Source organism: Pituophis catenifer, unplaced genomic scaffold, assembly GCF_029215685.1.
Source record: "Pituophis catenifer annectens isolate HBS135680 unplaced genomic scaffold, rPitCat1.0.hap2 SCAF_8, whole genome shotgun sequence".
NCBI lineage: Eukaryota > Metazoa > Chordata > Lepidosauria > Squamata > Colubridae > Pituophis > Pituophis catenifer.
In genome coordinates this window covers 59397148-59409419 of record NW_027256888.1, presented here as the reverse complement: position 1 = coordinate 59409419, position 12272 = coordinate 59397148, and the positions used below count along the sequence as shown (strand labels likewise).

The window sequence follows — 12272 nt, the reverse complement described above, 5'->3', positions numbered from 1 at the left end:
TGTGGGCCAGATCCAACCACATTGCGGGCCAGACCCAGCCCACGGGCCTTGTGTTTGACACCCCTGTTCTAGAACGTGCTTAGGTTACACCTCCAAGCTTTTTCAGGTGCTCCAGAAGCATACCATGAAAATGTTAAATCCATTTTCTGTGAAACTTCAAGGGGTAGAAAGTAACATGATTGTTTCAATTTGCAGAAATACAAATTGCAGACTTCAACAAGTCAGTCCAGACAAGAGAAGAAGCTTGTATTTTGATCTGGTCACAGCACTTCAGTAGATCAGCAGAAGTGTCCCTCCTCAAATTTGGATAATAATATGATGGCACCCATACTATCCAAAGCATATCAATGCAGAATTTCAAGCTGTGGAAAATACCTCTATAGATGCTTGACATTGCAGGATGAGAACCGTTTTAGGCTATGACGGCAAAAAACCCAGAAGGCATCCCTTTGTGGCTAATATTATTAAAACAAGAGTTTTGAGCTGCAGCTCCCTTCATCATTCTAGCTATTATGTGCATTTTATAAGTAACTCCTGATACATATTGTATGATCTCTATGTTAGGGCAGGTTTATATTTGTCAGCCAAGAACATGCATTTGAAATAGGGCAAGTGGTGCATGGATGTGGTTCTTTCTGTATCTTTCATGATATATTAATTGGATTCCGTATTAAAATAAGGCACTTAGTATTCATCCAGTATTCATCAGATCTGTTTCAAAGGCTGAACAGATGTTTTGGTTGAATGCTGACTTTAAAGGAGGCTTCAGATTTAGGTGCTAGTTTGTTTTTTAAATATCAAAATTTTGACTGGCTCAAGTTTACTTACGTTATTTTTAATTTTTGTCATGGCTAAGACCTTCAGCAGTTGGAAGTGATCTTGTGTTGTCTTTAATTTTGTAAGCCTCTCAGAGTCACTGTATATGAGTTGAACAGCCTTTCCCCCCCCCCCTTTTAACGATCCTGCAATCCCTTGCATCAGGGTGGAGTATTGCTTGCTGGTTGTCCTTCCTGACGCCTACACGGAGTTTTCAGTGGACAATTAACAGACAATTACGCCCAGAAACAGAAATATTTGCCACTACCTAGGATCAAACTTACGGCCTGATTGTGAGGCGAGAACTCCATCTCTAGGCCACTGCGCCCCTCCGTTGGGCAGCCATAAAAATATGTTTAATAAATAATAAATCTCTGAGGAAGCCCAATATTTAGTGCAAAGATGTTCATTTCCCATGATTACAATATTCATGCAATAAAATTACATCCTTTTTTTTTCTTGGGAGACAGTTCCAATTTTTACATTCAAAATCAAATTTGGGTATAAGTGTATCCCAGTGAATAAGTAAAGTAGGGGGCAATGAACCACTTAAAGGTAGCTTTGAGGTCAGAATTCTGTTACAATTAAATCCTATTATCTGAACATTTGTAGGAATCTTTACCCCGCCGTTGTGCGCGCCTTTTTATCCTGCTGATAAATTTATTGTTGATATAATCTTGTATTTGTACTGTTCCTGTAAGATCAAGTGGTTGGTTTTTACAAGGTATTGAATTTGCAATATTGAAGGTAAGTCAGTGGCAGTAAAAATTTAATTACGTAATAATGCTCTGGTTGTTTTCATTTCCTAAGTCATAAAAGGCTTGTGCCTTTTCAACATGAAATGTAGAATGATAGTTATTGGTTGCAGAGTATGGACCAAATGAAATATGGTGGGGGTAAATCAATAAGCAAATTTTAGATGTTTGGTGTAGAATTAAGGTTGAGTGAGAGTTGCTTACCCAGCAAATTTACCATGCTTTTTTTTGCAAAATGTTAGATAATTAGAAGTTTTTCCGCCAACAGGGGCTCTTTGTGATTAGAAGTAAAACTCTTCCTGTGCAGCATAGACAAGTACAACGAAATTGGAGATCCAATTCACTCCAATTAGCATATAACCCAGCCAATTTTGTTTAAATCTCCATCCTCACTCTGTAGGGGATTGGCAGACCTTGAGTCTGGGATGATGATCTGCTATAATTACCAGAAAACTGAGAGACTTAATTTGGAGATAAGAATAGTAGCTGTTAAAAACAAGGAATTTTCAAGAGGTACTAAGGAGTGGAAATCTTGTTGCTGCAAAAGGTGGGGTAAAGGGTAGCTTTGAAGATTGCTTTGAAGATTAGCTGTGATTAGGAGATTCTGATTGCCTGGCAAATTTAACGTTTTTTGTAATCCATAAACAGGTCTTCTCATTTTTCTTTCCGTCTTTGTCCAGTTGTTCCTTCCCTTCTCATCAACTTTTCTCCTATCTTGCATCTGCCTGCCTTTGTACACAAAGAAAGAAGGATCTAGGACAATTTGCTGTGGACAACTCGCCACGGCCAATTTGCCGGTGTCAATTCGCTGTGGCTCTCTCGCAGTGGCCAACTTGCTGTGCCCATCTCATGGCAGCCAATCTAGGATGGCCATTTCACCACAGCCATCTCGCTGTGGACAACTCACTACAGGAGAACTTGCCACAGGATAATCCCTGTGGGATAGCTCAACACAGTAAATGTTGTCGTCCACTATTTCTTCTACATTATTACCATTTTTTGTCAATGGAAGCAGTGTTTAAAAAACAGTGGTGGATAACATTTATCATGTTGAGTTATCCCACAGCAAGTTGGCTGTGGCAATATGGTTGTGCAGGATTGGCCACAGCATGTTGTCCCATTCCAAAGAAAGAGAGGGGAAAGTTTTACATTTGTATGGTTTCATATATAAAATATAGTCTGTGAAGGAATGGATAGTACATATAGGTGGAGATCAATATGAGTACTTTATTTTACAGGCTGTTAATTCAATTAAAATACATTCTTATGACGTGTGTGTGTACATACATACAACTTTGTGTTAGTGTCACTGACTTCATTTGGACAGCTGCTATGCAATTCCTCAACATATTCTTTTCCTAATTTTAATCTAACATATAACATGTGCAAATGTGAGCTCTAGAAAAGTTGGTGTAAAATGAGCTAGTAAAAGTCCTGTAAGAAAAATAATACTTTAATCTTCATTTGTCCTTAATCTTGCTGTATTTTATAGGAAACATTACAAACACTACAATTATCATATAGGATGAAGCGGTATCTTAGAGATTGGTATATAAAACCAGCACTGATGCTATTCACTGATTATTCCAACCTTCTACATAGCTGCAGATCTCCTGTATTCCAAACAGCATTTTCCATTAACTGTAGTTGAGATGGTACTACCTACATTTATAAAATACGGTTTCTTCTTTGGGTTCTATACTGGCATTCAAAATAATTTTCAAATGCTATGCTTTGAGGCTGCAGACTGTAAATCAGATTCAAGATGATGAATTGTGGTGTGTATCTTTATGCACAATTCACAAGCAATAAATAAGCTTAACCCTTATGGGAATTACATAAAGCAAATGGATTTATTATTACATTCCTTAATTAGAAAAATGGGTTATTGCTTGGAAAGATGATAAGCATGAAATGAAAAAAACCCTATATTAAATTTGACAGCAAGATACTATAAACCTAGGAAATTGGCTATTGAGTCAAAAAGCAGAAACTATGAGTTTCTATTAAAAGCATTGTAGGAGAAAAGTCTTGTTAGTCTATGGTGGGGGGAAAAATCAGTCTGGTAGTGCCTGATTAAAAAAATTATTAAAAGCTATAAGTGAGTGTCAGATGAAATGAACTGCAATCCTTGAGAATTTATACTTCATTAAAATAGTTGGAAAAAGTGCTGCCAGGCTCCTGATTTTTTTCTATTAAATATCAATCAGGAAAAGGTGCTTAATTTATATTTCTGTGGAGAGTTTAGCTGTTAAAAAAAACCCTCAGTAGTAATTTTCAATTTTAAGTTATGTTGAATTTTGTCCTTTCATTGTGCAGTCTCCTATTGTTGTTCTTCTCATCGGATGGTAAAATAGATCCTTCAGGGCCTTTTTATTTTATAGATAGAAGAGGTCATCTATCAGAGGCACTCTATTAATTCTTTCACTGAGCAGAGAGTTGAGCTAGATAACCTTTGAGATTCTTTCTAACCTATGATGCTGTGAATATGCATTCAATGAGAAGAAAAATTGCTTAGCAGCATTCAAGTCATTTGACTCCTTACACTTCCAAAGCAACTTTCTGTGAAAAATTTAATTATCTGTGAATGGAACAGCTTCTCTCTAGTACAATTGTTTTCCAGAAGCTTATTTCAGATTTTTACTGGATTAACTTGAATATTCCAATCATGCAGCAATCTTTCCTACCTTAGTACTCAAGATGTTTTGGGCTACAACTCTCATTGGCCTTTTGAACATTGGCCTGGAAATCCAATACAGTTATAATGACCCAACTTGAAAAGTGATTTTTTTTCATAGGTAGGACTTGATATATTTTTTGTAATGCCTAAAATTTGCTATACACAATGTATAGGTTGTCCTAGACTTAAGACAATAATTGAGCCTGGAATTATGGTCATAAGTCATGGCAGTCATTAAACAGATCACCACATGATCACACCTGATTTTACCTTTTATTTGGTGGTTGTGGTTTACCCTATACAGTGTGGTTGTTAAACGAACCTGTTTTCTTCAGTGGAGCTTTTTTCCAGAAACCGGAAGGAAATATCAGAACCAGCAATAAAAAAAATGCTGAAAATTGCAGTCAAATGACCATGGCTATAAATATGAGTCAGTTGCCAAGTCCCCAGTCACATGACTGCAGGAAGTACAACCTTTGGAACTTCAGAACTGGGTTGTAAGTAACTCTGGGCAGGTCTGTTATAATTTTGAACTGTTGCTAAGTGGAGATTACCTGTATCTAATTTGACACAGTAGAATAATGGAGAAAAATCTGTTTCAACCTAAAGCACATTTTGTCATTGCTTTCATCATCACAGTTTATACTGACCTTAAATCACCCTTTATTGCTAAATAAGATCTGAAAAAATTGTCTGTATTAATTTAATACCTGTATTAATTTAATGTCATATTTTGCACATCATTTCCTAGAATGCTTTCTTTTATATCACTTTGCAGAAATCTTTGTAATTTAATGGGTTAATGTGGCACCAGAAGTTTGGCTTTCACAAGATTTGTAGCATGGCTGATTACCACAACAACATTATAACCTCCTTTCTTCAATGCACGAGTGTCAAACTCACGGCGTCATGTGACATATCCCAACATTTTTTTCCTTTCGTGGAGCTGGGTAGGCGTGGCCCGTATGTGACGCATGCTCGCGGGCTGCCAGTTTGACACCCCTGCTAATGAAATCCTGCTATAAAATGGGAATCCTTCATAGATATCTGGTCTTCTGAACCATACAGTGGATTCCATGGGAGAAAACCAAATAATTGGGAAAGTATTCGGTTGAACACAATGATATCTGAATCAATCTTCTTTGCCAGATGCTGTGGGTGAGACGAACTGGAAATTTGAGGCACCACAGAAGAGCCCTCTATAGCACTCTAGTGCCACCTGATGGTATGGTTTCTAACTAATTGCTATCTTCATATCAAATATCCCAATAGTACCAATTTCAAGGTGCGTATCCCCACATATTCCTATTTTATTTTAGGCAGTTTGAATCCTGCAGAGTTTATGTTGGCTCTGAAATATTCACTGCTTTCTGGAATAACATTCTTGTGCCCTCTTCATCTTTCATGAGGGGCTTATACCTTTTTATACCACAGGTATGAATATCTCTTGATTAAAATGAATAGTTTATGGTGCTGTAATTGGAGGTTTGGAAGCTTGCAAGGCAAAAATTAATACTGCCTTGAGACTAATAGTTTAACGTCTGGCAGGTTCTGCCTCCTTTAAATCCTAGGTCTGTTTAGAGTCCATTATACCCTAGCCTAGCATGAAGGCCTGACTCCAACATAAATTCTAGCTAGGGTAAAATTCAATTTCCTGTCCATCCACAGACATCTCTTTCCTGCAAGCACTGTGGTATATAGCCTGAATGTTCATGTTTCATTTCCTTGTAAATTAGATCTATTTACATCTATGTGCTTCCAGAATAATGTCATTACTTGCACCCATGTCCATGTCATATGCCAACACTTAGCCAAAAGAAAGTCAAGCTAAAAGTCAGATTTGTTTAATACTTAGATGGAAGACTACCAGATGGTACGATAGTCCAGGAAGTTGAAAAATTATTGTGAAAGAAAGCACTAGCAAAATATTTCCATATTGTTGCCAAGAAAACTACGTGACACATCATATAGTCAGCAGGGGCTGAGCTCAGTTTGAGTCTTTAAATTATTGAATGTTACTCTTCACTGAAGAGCTCATAGATAATTTATCAATGGCACAAAGAAATATATGCTGAATTTCATAATTTTCCCAAAATATTCCTCAACTCTTGACTAGCTGTTTAAAAAACACCACCACCAAAACCTGATTATACAGGAGTGTTTATATGTATGCAAGTGTATGCCCCACACATATTCATATACCTACATCTTTTCCTTTCTTTTTAATCTTTGCAGAAGTAACTGTTCATTATAAATATGGTCTGCCTGTGATAACACTTACAATGCCATCAAGAAAAGAACGTTGCCAGTTTACTATCAAGCCAATGCTAACAACTGTGGGCACCTTCTTACAGGACATAAAGAGAGAAGATAATGCAATTGAAAAGGTAGAAGTCTTCACAACAGGTACTAATGCTGATATCACTTTGAAAATCAAGCTTGTTCCAACTTTTCCCAGGTATTGCAAAATCTAGAAGACCTTATGAATGTTTGAAATCTGCCAAGGTTACATCCTGGCAGGACACCCACTAAAATGTATCTGCTTCAACCCTCACTGTTGCTACTTCTTTTCCTTCACTTTCTTTCCATTTTTCATCCTTTCACTGGCTCACCACTAAGGGAAAAAATGGGGTGCATGAAATAAATGGGAGCTCTTAATAAGACAGTGGAAGGAAATATACAGATGGCAAAAAAACTCATAGTTAGGAACATCTGCGGTTAATGTTAGATGAAATTTAACTTCTTAACTTTGTATGTTATAGAGATAATAATAGACCATTTATAGTGTTTATTCCAGAACATTTGTTAGGCAAGAAAATATATTAAATAAGAATATTAGCAATTTATCCTGAAGAAATTAAGCAGAATTCGTATGCAGTTATTGTTTGTTTGTTTGTTTGTTTGTTTGTTTCATTTTTCTTTTGTGATTAAATGAGACAAATGCTTGCTGTCAAAACAAAGTTAAAATACTTTATGACTCTACATATTTAGTTTTTATCTCTTTTCAAATAGGTTTACTCAAGTTTCATCTACTGTAGAGTGGGTAGAATAGAGATTAGCTAAAAACAGGTCTACAACTTCAGTCTTCAAGATCCCAACTTGAGTCCAAATGCTACAAAGTCATAAATGTGAGGACCAGTCGTAGGTCATTTTCTCAGCACTGTTGTAACTTTAAGTGGTCACTAAATGAATGGTTGCAAGTTGAGGACTACCAATGTTCACATCTTCGTTCAGAGTTCTATTGAGCTAATATAAAAGCAGAGCACTTATATTGAATTTTTAGGGATGCAAATCTAACTCTGTAGCGGAGTGCACATTTTATAGAAGTGTGCAAAAAGTTCCAAGCTTGAAACAAAACCCCTCTATTCCATTTGTTTGTACTTCAAATAAAGTAGAGGTGTTTTGTCCCTAACCACACACTAATGGGGCTTGTCCAAGATCAAAAGACAAATTCCAGTGTAGGCTCACTTCTGTACTGCAGGCTGTTCAAGGTTCTTCAGTTGTTTAGCTCCTCCTTAGACTTGATCCACCTACTTACTAGCTACTTGAATAGCAGTTAGTCATTAGTTAGTCATCCAAAACCATTAAATGTGTGTCTTTTGGATACCTGGATCTAGGGACTCATGGCTGAAAACATATCTGCACTTTTTCTCTGCAAAACATTTTTTTGAGCAGAAAAAAGAATGCTATGCTAAATCGGATTCTGTCTCTGTTTAGAAAAGTCCTTCAATAAACTCCAGAACTTAGATTCTGAAGGTAGTAGATATTTGACAGACCAACTTCACGTTGGCATTTGTGCAGTAAAACCAATTGGTGGCAAGCAGCTAGCCTGTATTGTCCAGAATGAAGCAGAACATCATTACCAATTACAGTCCCTTGGTAGAGAGAATTCTAGATGATAAACTCTGAAATATCCATTTCCAGGAGCTGGAAGTGCCTTGGTAGGTGCTTTCTACATGGATGCAATAGTAGCCAGAAGAAAGTGAGAATGCAGATCTCCTATTTTAAGCAGTTGGTAGTTTGGCTAACTAAACTTGTTGGGATTGCCCCTTATTATCTGTCTTGCCCATCTTATTCATCTGCATTGAACAAGAAAGTGTTCTCCAGGGTAGGTGGCATGTTGATAAGCCTTGTGCATGCTTGGATACGGATTTTACAGAGCAACTTATCTTCTTCAAAGAAAAGCTTCCCTTGATGCAATTGCCTTGGCTTGTATTAGAAGGCTAGCCTCTTATCTCACCTTCCGGATCACTGGCACCCTTTACTCACATATAGCTAATGAAAGACAAGACCTCTAAGGTTATCTGCTCTGGGTAGAAGCAGAATCACTGACTCACATGTAGCACGCTGGGTTGATTCATTAGCTCATATCATTTGAATGATGAGGATTGGAGCACTCATGACTGTACCACTTGCATCACGGTGAAATACAACTTTCTGTGTAATCTCACTCTGATGGTTCTTGGATTACAGACATCACATGCTACATTCTCTACATGAAAGCAGTTCTAGGCAGCAGACCAGAGCCCCAGTGGAGGAAGATTCAAGTTTTATGCCATTGGGATATCAATAATACACGACATGTCAAGTGAGGGACTTTTATCTTTATCTTTAGCTATTATGCCTACCCATGAATTATTTTGCATGTGTCTCATATACAGCGCTAGATATCTCCAATTAAAAGATGAAATTGCAAGTGATCAGAAAAAGACTCCTAATAGACAGTCACTTGCACTGAGAAACTAAAAAATAAAGAAAATTGGACAATTAGTCTATGCTTGTAAGTTTCCTTACAAACTTAAAGTTTGTAAAGTTCAATCTCCATATCCATTTTCAAGATTCCTTTTATGACACTGGTAGGCAAGAAAGATCTGAATGCATAAAAAAATTCTGTATGCTATTGTTTTAGTTTGCTTTTTCAAATATTTCCTTCTTATCCTTTAAGACTGTCTGAAAAAAACCTCTATTGTTGGGCTTTCTCCCCTTAACTAATTTTCTGTTCTGTAGCATCCACTGAAGTTAATCTTTCCAACATGGATGTGCAATACAGTTGGACATTTTTTCGCCTTTGGCTTCAGTTTCATAACTCTCTTAACTGCAGTATCTGCAAGGAATCCATAAGGACAGACTGATGAGATTCCTTCATAGAAACAATATTAAATACCTAAATTAAATAGCATTTTAAAAGAACATTAACAGTCGATTAGGATACACCAACTTTCAAGTTGGCATAGAAGTTGAAAGTACCAAGTTTTACTGGTCAAGACTCAAACCACATAAATTCCTCTTAATTATACCACAAGGAAAATGTTGGGTTTTCCCTCAGTAGCCTGGAGCAGAGAAACCAAAATGGGTGACAGCATAAAGAACATAAAGTTGAACTCATTCCTCTTATTCTGTGAAGCCAATGCATATGTATATACAGTTGCAAGAAAAAGTATGTGAACCCCTTGGGAATACGTGGAGTTTTGCATGAATTGGTCATAAAATGTGCTCTGAACTTCATCTAAGTCACAACAATAGAAAAACACAGTCTGCTTAAAATAATACTACACAAGCATTAGATGTTGCCATGGTTTAATTGAACATAACATGTAAACATTCACAGTGCAGGGAGGAAAAAGTATGTGAGCCCCTAGCCTAATGACTTCTCCAAGAGCTAATTGGAGTCAGGAGTGAGCCAACCTTGACTCCAATCAGTGTGATGATATTGGATGTGTTGCTGACAGTTGTCCTGCCCTTTAAAAACACACACCTGTTTTGGGTTTACTGGTTTCAAAAAGCACTGTCTGATTTGAACCATGCCTCGCAGAAAAGAGCTCTCAGAAGACCTACAATCAAGAATGGTTGACTTGCATGAAGCTGGAAAGGGTTACAAAAGTATCTCCAAAAGCCTTGATGTTCATGTGTCCATGGTAAGACAGACTGTCTACAAATGGAGAAAGTTTAGCACTGTTGCTACTCTCTCTAGGCGTGGTCGTCCTGTAAAAATGACTGCAAGAGCACAGCGCAGAATGTTCATGAGGTAAAGAAGAATCCTAGAGTGTCAGCTAAAGACCTACAGAAATCTCTGGCACATGCTAACATTTTTGTTGACACATCTACAATAAGGAAAACATTAAACAAGAATGGAGTACATGGGAGGACACCACGGAGGAAGCCATTGCTGTCCAAAAAAAATATTGCAGCACGTTTGAAGTTTGCAAAAGAGCACCTGGATGTTCCACAGCACTACTGGCAAAATATACTGTGGACAGATGAAACCAAAATTGAGTTGTTTGGGAAGAACATACAACACTATATGTGGAGAAAAAAAAGGCACAGCACACCAACATCAAAACCTCATCCCCACTGTAAAACATGGCGGAGGGAGCATCATGGTTTGGGGCTGCTTTGCTGCCAGAGGGCCTGGACGGATTGTTGTCATTATGGGAAAATGAATTCCAGAGTTTATCAAGTCATTTTGCAGGAAAACGTACGATCATCTGTGTGCCAATTGAAGCTCCGCAGAAGATGGGTGATGCAACAGGACAATGACCCAAAGCATACAAGTAATTCAACAAAAAAAATGGCTTCAACAGCACAGAATACGCCTTCTGGAGTGGCCCAGTCAGAGTCCTGACCTCAACCCGATTGAAATGCTGTGGCATGACCTTAAGAGAGCGATTCACACCAGACATCCCAAGAATATTGCTACACTGAAACAGTTTTGTGAAGAGGAGTGGTCCAAAATTACTCCAGATCGTTGTGCAGGTCTGATCTGCAACTACAGGAAACGTTTGGTTGAGGTTATTGCTGCCAAAGGAGGGTCAACCAGTTATTAAGTCCAAAGGTTTACATACTTTTTCCTCCCTGCACTGTGAATGTTTACATGTTATGTTCAATTAAACCATGGCAACATCTAATGTTTGTGTAGTATTATTTTAAGCAGACTGTGTTTTTCTATTGTTGTGACTTAGATGAAGTTCAGAGCACATTTTATGACAAATTCATGCAAAACTCAACGTAATCCCAAGGGGTTCACATACTTTTTCTTGCAACTGTACTTTCAGAAATTCTATTGGTCTTGGAAGAAAGGTGCCAATATCCATGTTTGCTCACATTATGGATTTCATTAGTCATAGGGCTGGCGTAAAAGCCAATTAATCTAGTAAACATTCTGTAGGTATGATTACTTAAGAGCAGAGATCCCCAAACCCCGGTCCATGATCTGGTACCAGTCCACAGCCTGGTACCTGGTTGGGAACCAGGTCACGCAAGTGGTGAGTGAGCAAAGCTCCATTTGTGCAAGTGGTGGGTGTGTGAGCACAAAACCATCCCACCCACCGCCACCACTGCTGGCTTAGAGCACGGACTGCAGTGAACATGGTAAGATATTTTAAAACAAATCCATGTAGCCTTTTATTACTTTGACTGAAATGCCTTTTCTCTCCTGCAGATGGCAACAGGATTTCAAAATCCGTGTCTATGGAAGTTCTGCTAATGAATGATTTTAAACTTATTGTCAATAATGAAGAATATAATGTACATCCACCACTGAAAGGTACATAACTTCATGACCACACTGAAATTGAATCTTTAAGGATTATCAGACTATTTAAAATTGAAATCCAGTGAAAACCCAAGAATCTGCTCAGAAATTAATTCCACTTTATTTACTGAGACTTCACTTGGAAGACAAATTGTGTAGGATACGCAGGGAGAAAGTTCCCTGGAGATTTTCTGAGCATATGGATGTTTATAGTAATTGTAATGACACAAGCTTCACTCTTCTTTCAGATAAAATGAGCAAAGAGCATGCCACAGAGATAGATGACATCAAGTCAACAGTCCATAAGTTATTTGTAGCCCTTCACTTAGAAGAGCACCAGACAAGAAAAGAGAAAGAGCTAATGCAAAAAATGGAACTTCTGAAGGAAGAACTGCTCCCTTTAGAACAGGTTTGGAAAATTCTTAATAAATTCAGCCCTGTGGAAATAGATAATCAGCAAGTTAAATCTTGAATCTGTCCTGTTTCATGA

The 12272-nt window shown here is 37.7% G+C and overlaps 1 protein-coding gene across 1 annotated transcript in view; it reads left to right on the top strand.

Moving 5' to 3' along the window:
- The window catches only part of MCUB (mitochondrial calcium uniporter dominant negative subunit beta), a 74579-nt gene that overhangs the window by 58445 nt on the left and 3862 nt on the right, over positions 1 to 12272 (top strand). The window contains exons 2-5 of the mRNA XM_070948452.1: positions 5401 to 5476; positions 6487 to 6657; positions 11690 to 11794; positions 12031 to 12191. Coding sequence (XP_070804553.1) covers positions 5401 to 5476; positions 6487 to 6657; positions 11690 to 11794; positions 12031 to 12191 — 513 coding nt within the window. The remainder of the gene's footprint in view (positions 1 to 5400; positions 5477 to 6486; positions 6658 to 11689; positions 11795 to 12030; positions 12192 to 12272) is intronic.